At 31.3% G+C, this 9,281-nt stretch overlaps 1 protein-coding gene across 7 annotated transcripts in view; it reads right to left on the bottom strand.

Annotated features, from left to right (window-relative positions):
- Positions 1-5,081: 5,081 nt before the first annotated feature.
- Positions 5,082-9,281, bottom strand: part of CADM2 (cell adhesion molecule 2) — a gene marked incomplete at both ends in the record, with an annotated part of 1,088,291 nt that continues 1,084,091 nt past the window's right edge. For all 7 annotated transcript variants that reach the window (XM_080696702.1, XM_080696704.1, XM_080696706.1 and 4 more), the window contains 2 exons: positions 5,082-5,200; positions 6,209-6,334. In XM_080696702.1, the coding sequence (XP_080552828.1) occupies positions 5,082-5,200; positions 6,209-6,334 (245 nt within the window). The remainder of the gene's footprint in view (positions 5,201-6,208; positions 6,335-9,281) is intronic.

The following is a 9,281-nucleotide window of genomic DNA, read 5'->3' as shown; positions in this document are numbered from 1 at the left end:
TTGCAAAGTGTTGCCATTGAAATCATTTTTAAAATCACAATTATATTACAGTGAAATATTAAATAGGCATGAGAAGAACTATCCTTATCAAGTTATCATATTTTGCCTATAGGAAAAGTTAATGATAGGGAAAAAAACATAGATCAATACACCATAGAATATACTACAAGAAATTGGCTTTTGAGATTTCCCAGGGGGTGGGAAGTGCACTGTTATGAAAGACCCAAAATAATGCTTCCTGGGATATCCTGTAAATAATCATTTCCTCTATGTATATTGAAGTATCATAGCCCATGTTAAAAGTGAGAGGTAGAAGGATTATTGTAAGTATGCATGGCAGAGAAATTACCAGCTATATCCAATAACTATTGCATTCGATATTAATAATCTCAATACATAAAAATGCTGATGATTTTAGAACCCATTTTCGTATGTTGTTCCCTTAAACGCTCTTTATATACTTGCTACTTTCAATCCATTGCCTTTGAAAGGGTATAAATGCAAAGAGCTCGTTTGGGAAGGAGTAGGGAGAAAAAAAAAGGATAAAAAGAAGAGGATAAGAAAATATATAAATTTGTCTTTAATTTATAGTGCTTTTAAGTATTAATTTTACCTTATGTTTTTGACTGAATAAATTCATACCTATAATGAAGGTATTGCAATCTATTACAACACAACATTTCAAAGAATGTTTAAGAATTTCCAATTCTACTAGAAATAAGTCCCAAGTTTAAAAATCAGGTTATTTATTTCTCTAAAGTAATGCTAAAAACTAATCCAGATAATAATTATATTGTGCTATATTTATGTTTAAGTAAGAAAATTTTAACTTGTTGCGTTAGTTGTGTTTGAATTAATGCTTTAGCATATGAGAGATGAATGTTAGCAAACTCTTGGATCTTGTTGAAGAATTCCTTAAAATCCCTTTGCATTAAGTATCCAGCAATAGAATTGCAGATATTGCACTGAGTATATTTCAGTATTGCCAGTGTATATTTCAAAACAAATCATATTATCTACACTAAGATTTCCTCTTTCCCAGTATTCAAAATGCATATTATAATTACATGGGTTTCCAACATCCATACACAGCAAGTACAAGATACTTACATGTACGTACACTGTAGTTACCTATATTTTGCATAGTTTTTAGTGTGTACTTTGTGCCACTTAACAAAAAGCATTACTCATCAGTAATTCTCACTAGGTGCTTCACTTATTTCAGCTGTATGAGTTAAAGTTTTGCTCTGTGTGGTATATTAATCACAGATTAACATTTACAAAAGGATATGCTATTGGGCAGTTTTAGAAGGTCCTAAGTAATTATAATTATCATGGGGAAGTTACAGTGAGACAAAGTTTTTGCATTTTCTCCACAATTAAAAAACTTAATGTGAGAGTTCAGCTTTGTTATCCATTAAATCATCGGGGGGGAAAAGCATTTTCAATGTTCCCTTGGTAACACTTTGCAATAAGTGGCACTAAATTACACGATAACTGCTATGTTACATGGAAGAGCCATCACTGTCAAACGGCTGCTGTACATGTGCCTATATGGAATCTCAATGCTGTTACAATCATGAGTACATAATTACAAGTGAGCCTGTTCTTTTAATGGAGATATTTATATTTTTACAAGGAAATAAAAAATACATGAGGCGTTAGTTTCTTTGTCATAATTAGGAAAGTTAGTTTGTTTTCTCTATGTGTTATTTTAATTGTGGAGTTTCACTGAAAGATTAAGTATCTTGAATCAATATGAAAACATCCAGTTTCTAGATTAAACACCAATATCAGGTTCCTTAAACTGCTTCTTGGGTTTTCTGGTAAAAGAAAACAAGTTGAAATCTCTCTCTCTCTCCTCTCTCTCTCTCTCTCTCTCTCTCTCTCTCTCTCTCTCTCTCTCTCTCTCTCTCTCTCTTCTTTTTCTTCCTCACTTACATACAGTCACACACACATCATCATCATATGCATGCACACACAAACACACACATCAACACACTGTTCATACTCTCTGTTTTTACTCTTGCACTCACGAACATTTTCATTTCTTTCTGATTTTCACCATCATTCTATCTAAGACATTCAAAAATGAAAAATAGAAAAAGAAGAATGCTGTTTATATTTTTTGATGAAGGACAATTAATTTACACTGTAAACAGTACACTGGCAGAGAATAGCTACTTTTGGTAAAAAATAATGTTCTATATTCTACCTGGAGTATGAGAGTGTGCACACCCCTTCCACTGAGCTCCTGAGCTACTGTGTTAAGCTGGCAGAGATGGAAAACAACTGGACATGCATAGTAGTATGCACATTCAGACTTCGAAATTGACATGGATCACATTTATAAATCTTATTTTTTCTCATTTGTGGGAATGGGAATGAGTAAAACTTATAATTTATTTTCTTATTTAGGAAAATTAAATCATCTTTAAATGTAGAAAATTATAAGTTTATTACTAAATAATTTTCCTGTCCCAGAAAATGATATTTAAATTGAACTGTACTAAACTGGAAGACATTTGATTAGTGCCCACACATTTAAATTTGCTTGTTAGCTTTTAAAAGTTTTAATGAGATTTTTTTTTATTTTACTATGAGGGGTTAAAAGAGTCAGAAATCTCGAAAAGCAACCAATTTTGGATTTCTAATTTTATAGTGGTATAAATAATGATTGAGTTACTTAGGCAACAGTTTAGCAGTTGGAGCCAAGTAGAATATAGGTGAAATTAGGAGAGATGTAAATACAGCATCTATGAAGAGTAGCAATTTTGTAAGTGCATCCTGAAATTAGGCTTTAAATAGTAATAGATGATGCAGTTTATACAACTTACTTCTGCAATAAGAACCTTTCCATTTTGTACTAACAGGATGAATTTGCTTTGTGGAGTCTTTCTAAAGAGTATGCATTGAAAGATATGAGCAGTTTATAAACCTATTCTAGTTTCAATGTGTCTAGTAGCACCTACCTGATTCTCTCAAACTACCATACTATATTAACATATTATTGCATTTTTCCACAGATGGTATGGAGTGAACTGTAAAAACAAGCATGCAATCACATCAATGCAGACTTATTTCCTTAAAATGTCATACTGTATATGATTTATTATGTTAACACTCAACCACATCATATTATTTATGTTCTGTATATTTTGAAAAAGTGCTGCTTGACTGACATCGTCCTTTTTCTTTTGTAAGAAATCAACAAGATAAATGCTTCAACAATAAAAAAACAACTTAAAAATTCTAACATTGTCCTTAAAAGATTTATACTTTTTTGATAAATAATCTAAGATACAGCACCCTTGTCTTTCATTTGATATTAATACATGATGTTGTACTCAACCATTGTCATCCCCCCAAAAATAAATTCCAAGGTATTTGTAAAACCCTAGGCCATCATGCTGTCAGATATCACAAGTGTAGCTACCATATTGTCATATTGGTTTCTTCTTAAAGGTGCTTTGCTTGTAAATGGAAAATTAATTTTTTATCTAACTGGATTTGTATTATTTAGAATATGATAAATTTCATGAGAACTATTCTAGCAATATTATATTTTACTAGAAGAAATTATAGGAATTTAGATTGACGCTGTATCTTATTGAAGAATACAGTATTTCATAATGGTTAAATACACTAACATTTTGAAATAATCCAGAGAAAAATACTTTCACCTTGGAGATAAAAGCATGGCAGAAATTCTCCATCACTCACTGTTTCATAAGTTTGTACCTCACAAAATGCATAGACAGGAATTTAATATAAAGAATTAGTTCATTTACACAGAAAACATACTTTAAACACTTCTTTTTGGCAAACCAACATAGGTAAGCAGCTCTGGAACTGCCAAATTAAAATCTGTAAATTTTTAGCAAACTAAGAGTTTATTTTTAGGTTATTATTTAACTGTGGTTGTAATTTAAAACCTGAGGCTGTGCACTGGTTGTTAGCTTAAAATTACCTTTCCTTATAACATTGTGCTTCCATTGTATAACAAATAAAAATTAACAGTAACTAGAAAAAGTTGTTGAACAGTGCTAGGACATACAGACAAAAATACTAATACATGTTATCTACTTATAATATTGGTTTAAGTAATATCTAAAGGGACATAATGGACGTTAGAAAATGCTTACTTATGACTGAATTACCTACAGCCAAAAAAGTTAAATATGTATCAAATAATGTTTAATTGGATTTATTATATGCACTATATACAGATACTAAAATGTCTCAAAATTGTGCCCTATGGATACTTCAATTTTGTTTAGGCAGGTGAATCGTTATGGAGCAAATAAATTATTGAAACAAATCAATAAATGAATGATATCTTTGTGATTTCCAAAACAGTTAAATATTTGGAACAACTTATTGGTAAATGAAACTACAATAACCTAATGGTAGGATCTATATAATTATATAAGATGTCATGTCATGACTATAATTCATATAGATGATTCCTGTATCAAATACTACATTTTTAAATAGCAAATTGATACAGCATTACTAGTATAATTCAGACATTCCAGAAACTATACTACAATGTTTTCGGGGGCATATGTTTCCAAAACATGTTGTCTTTGAAGATAGACAGGTAGAAAACAGTGTTTGTAAACCTCTAATCTTTGATTAAACTTAAGCACATTAGGTCTTAACCTAATCCTGTTACTTGTGAAAGCTGTCCAATACCAAAGCAATAACGTCTATGACTTAAAGGAAAGAAAAATGGAGAGGGGCTCTGCATACATTTTTTTCAATGTATAACAATAACTCAATATCATGATTCAAGGAAATGATTAACATTGTTAAGGCTGTATATTCAAGCACTGTATGTTAAAAGAGCAATGGTGTGAAATTTAGGCAGTAGGAATGTCCTGCATTATGGATGGTACAGTAATTAAAGAATGATGCTTTTGATAGCTGGTTGTTGGTATACACTGGCTACTGGTAGCAGTACAGTATGGAAGTTAATAAAAATAGCAGAAGATAGTGGAAATGATTTCTGAAAGATGATAGCCAGTTTTCTCCAGCAGCCAGTCTGGTCAGTAAAACTCAGAATCGTGGCCTGAATTTTAAATGAAATACTCTTTTTTCTCTTCAGCATTGACTTGGCTTCCTTCAGCGTTGATAATGGCTGTGTCAGCATCTGGTGCATCTTCGGCTCCTTTAGCTTCATTTGTTAAATATGTTCCTATGGATATTGGAAGAAAACAATGTTAGTTCTGTGAGCCTAGTGAAACAGTCAGCATGAAAGCTGTGCTCACCGAGGTAGGAACTTGTCATATTTTTTTATATGTCGGGACATATTCTGAGATGTAATAAACTATACCATTACCCTTATAAAGTTATAAGGTTTCTCTCAGTTTTCTGGAATGTGTTACAGGTGAAGCTGTGGCCTGTTAATTATAGCTGCCAAACTTGAATAGGTAATAAGTAATTTTTATTTCTTTAGTGATTGATAAAAAACACATAAGCAATACATCTATAGCAGGCAAATTTCTTTGTAGTTGATGAATAGATATGTCACCATTTTATTTAGTGATTTTATTTAAAAGTAAGCCATGACAATAATTTGTTATGTGGATAATTGCAGAAACTCATGTTTTCCTCACTATAAAAGCTACATGTGTTTTTATAAATCTATAAAAATGTCAACTAAATACATATAGTTGGATTTTAGTCATAGACATCAATTATAAATTTTCTCCGTTTTTTTTTTTTTTTTTGGAGTCAGCTTTTACTCAACTTTAATTGTATTGGCCCAGGGGGGGAAAAATTAGGCAATAGCTAGTGTCCTCTAGTAAACCACTGGATCAGGGGGAAAAAATAGAAGAAAATATATAGTTTATCTCTAGAATTAAAATAAAACTATAGGATTTGGTTAATATTTTTATAAGTTTAGGGACATGCAGCCATATTAGTGAGAAAAATAATGTCAATGTTTTGCAATGGGTCAGGTACATGTTTTGATAAAATTTGCCTTCAAATAGTTGGCAGAATAAAGGCTGACACATTTACACATTTGACAAGATTTCCAAGAATTTTTTGAAATAATAGTATTTAGACCACCACTTCTATCTTTTTATCTCACTGGTTCTCTCCATACACACAAACACATGCATTCTAATAATATAGGATAAAGCTAGTTTTTAGAATTACTTAGCCACATTTAAGGGTACTCTCTCTAAGTACAACATACCTTTATGTCTTGCCAAATATCGACCTAGCAGAAATATCGAACACAGTGTGACAAATACAACGACAGCCACGATTCCTCCTATGAGGGCATGGTCAGGGCCCGTCTGGCCAGCCAGAGCATTGGGATCTGGAAGAAAGAGGAAAATATCATTTTAGTTAATTAGCCATAAAATGCATATCTCCTCTAGAATATGCTATGTTTAAACTTAGCACATTTCTATCAAAATAAAATTTCACTAATGTGTATTCTACCAAATATCCAGCCAACAAATATTTTTTTTATGCTATTAAAAACGAAAAGTACCCGAGAATAGAACGTCCAACATATCATCACCATTGCCATTGAGCTGACATTTTAAGGGACAGACTAGATAGACACATACACATGCATGATTTCAAAGTCATATGATTTTCCTTTTACTCATTTCCATTTAAAAATAAATGTGTACATTGTGTGTGTGTGCACATGTGTGTGAGTGTGCATGTGTGCACACATAAGGCAAATAGGTAAAGATGTTTAACAAATCCACTATGCCATTTTAAAAATAAAATTATATCACAGGAAAATATGGAACCAAATATAATAAAAATGTACCATTATATAAATATTATTTAAAACTGTGAAAATTGATGAACGCTCTAAGGGAGTCTAGATAAAGAGAAGAAGATGTCTGAGAACTGCCCACTGGGGAACTCCCGTACTTATACTTTACAGAGAGGTAGCATTTCTATCAAAGCAAACTGAAAAAAAGTAAAAAGGAGAGATCTCTGAATGGGCACTTCACTTTATTTTTCAAAAGGAAGAATGTGTTTTCCTGCGAGATTATAAATCTGCTAAATGTTGTTGATACAACATGTAGGATTAAATGCCGATTGAATGTGTAGTTCCAGGGAAAGTGGTTAGAAAGGATTTTTAAAAGCCTTTTACGTTCTGCCTTTAATAAGATGTTATTGGAAAAAGATTATCCTGTAAGGGATGGACAATTTTCAAACATAGATGAAAATATTAAAAGAAGTCCCAGAATTTAGGAGACTCAAAAGTTTGAAAATTTAACTATCTGGAAGCTAGCTAGAATTTGGGACACAGTAGAGTCTTTAGACAGAGGAGGAAAAATCTTAGTGAAGTGAAGAAGACTTAAATGAGGGAGATGAGAGAAAGACTTGAAGAGGAAAACATCTCTTCAAGGGACATGATATGCATACACAAACTTCTCAAAGCCAGTCACTGTGCTGGGCATGGGAAGGAGGGGAAGGAGAAGCAGTGGGGTGGGAAATGGGGGAGTGCTCCATGAGTGCCCGTGTATGTATGCCTTTATCACCCTGAACCTCAACAAAATATATGATTACAATGCACCAATAAATAAAATACTTTATTATAAAAATCACTCAAAACTACAATTTCAGCCGGGCATGGTGGCGCACGCTTGTAATCCCTGAATTTAGGAGGCGGAGACAGGAGGATCACGCAAGTTTGAAGCCAGCCGGGCTGGCTTAAGAGCCCCTATTTCCAAAAAATAAAAAAGTATAAAAAATAGGTCTGGGAGTGTAGCCCAGTGGTAGAAGGGCTTCCAGGAACCCCAGTACCACCACCAAAAAAAAAAAACAAAAACAAAAAAAAAAAACCCCACAAAACTACAGTTTCAGAATTTTCTAATAATTTAAAATATTTGGATATAACGAATGCTATTTTACACATATATTTACACATATATTAATTTATTAATATAATTAATAAATATTAATTTAGAAACATATATGTTTTGAATATTAAAGCTGATTTTTGTTGTAAAGACAACACACTAAACTGGAAACTTGACTGAAATCCCTTGAAACGTTTTTAGAGATCAAACTAAAAATGACTTCTTTATATTAATATTCTAAGTAAAACTGTACCTTAATAGTATTTCCATTCTTTTAAATACCTAGAATAATTTACTATAAATATTATCATGTGAAATGATTTTTGTCATTGGAGTCTTTATTTAGATTAAAAAAAGCTCTGACTGAAAGGATTTAAACTCAAAGTCTTAATTTACAATATCTTTTGTGTTTCCTTCACTGCCATCTCAAAGAGATTACTAATCTATTGCCAAATCTACTGGAATATATATATATATATATATATATATATATATATATATATATATATGTATATATATACTGGAATATATATTAATATTTTAAATATAATAATATATTAAATATAATAATATATTGCCTTTAATATATATATATATATATATATATATATATATAGCAATGTTCCCTAGTCCTTTTTATATATTCTTTTTGTTTTACTTCAATAACTGTGAGAACTAAAAGTCTGTTCTTAATTTCTATTCTTAGCAACTAAAACAAGTGACTGAGAATCAGATAAGTACAGCCTGAACAATGCAGGGATAATACATAAATTGTTAAATCCCACTGGGACTCTCTTATACAGCATTTCTCTCATCCATTTCCCACTGTAATAGCAATAAAAAGATGAAGTACAGCCTTCTAAAGTTTCTTTACAGATAGCTAAGTCTGCAGAATTACTCAGAAAAATACACCATGTATCTTTTAAGATCATTATTTTTCTCAAGTATTAGCCCATGAATTTTTGGAGTTAGCCTGTTAATATTAGAGTGAGTAAATTCCAGTAGATTTGGCAATAGATTAGTAATCTCTTTGAGATGGCAGTGAAGGAAACACAAAAGATATTGTAAATTAAGACTTTGAGTTTAAATCCTTTCAGTCAGAGCTTTTTTTAATCTAAATAAAGACTCCAATGACAAAAATCATTTCACATGATAATATTTATAGTAAATTATTCTAGGTATTTAAAAGAATGGAAATACTATTAAGGTACAGTTTTACTTAGAATATTAATATAAAGAAGTCATTTTTAGTTTGATCTCTAAAAACGTTTCAAGGGATTTCAGTCAAGTTTCCAGTTTAGTGTGTTGTCTTTACAACAAAAATCAACTTTAATATTCAAAACATATATGTTTCTAAGATCATAGCATGTAAAATTGTGAATAAATTAATATTAAAGGACAAAGCCAACTGAGGTATCTCCAAAATATTAGGCC

Source organism: Muscardinus avellanarius, assembly GCF_963383645.1.
Source record: "Muscardinus avellanarius genome assembly, chromosome: 5".
In the NCBI taxonomy this organism is placed as follows: domain Eukaryota; kingdom Metazoa; phylum Chordata; class Mammalia; order Rodentia; family Gliridae; genus Muscardinus; species Muscardinus avellanarius.
This window is presented reverse-complemented; position numbering and strand designations above follow the sequence as displayed.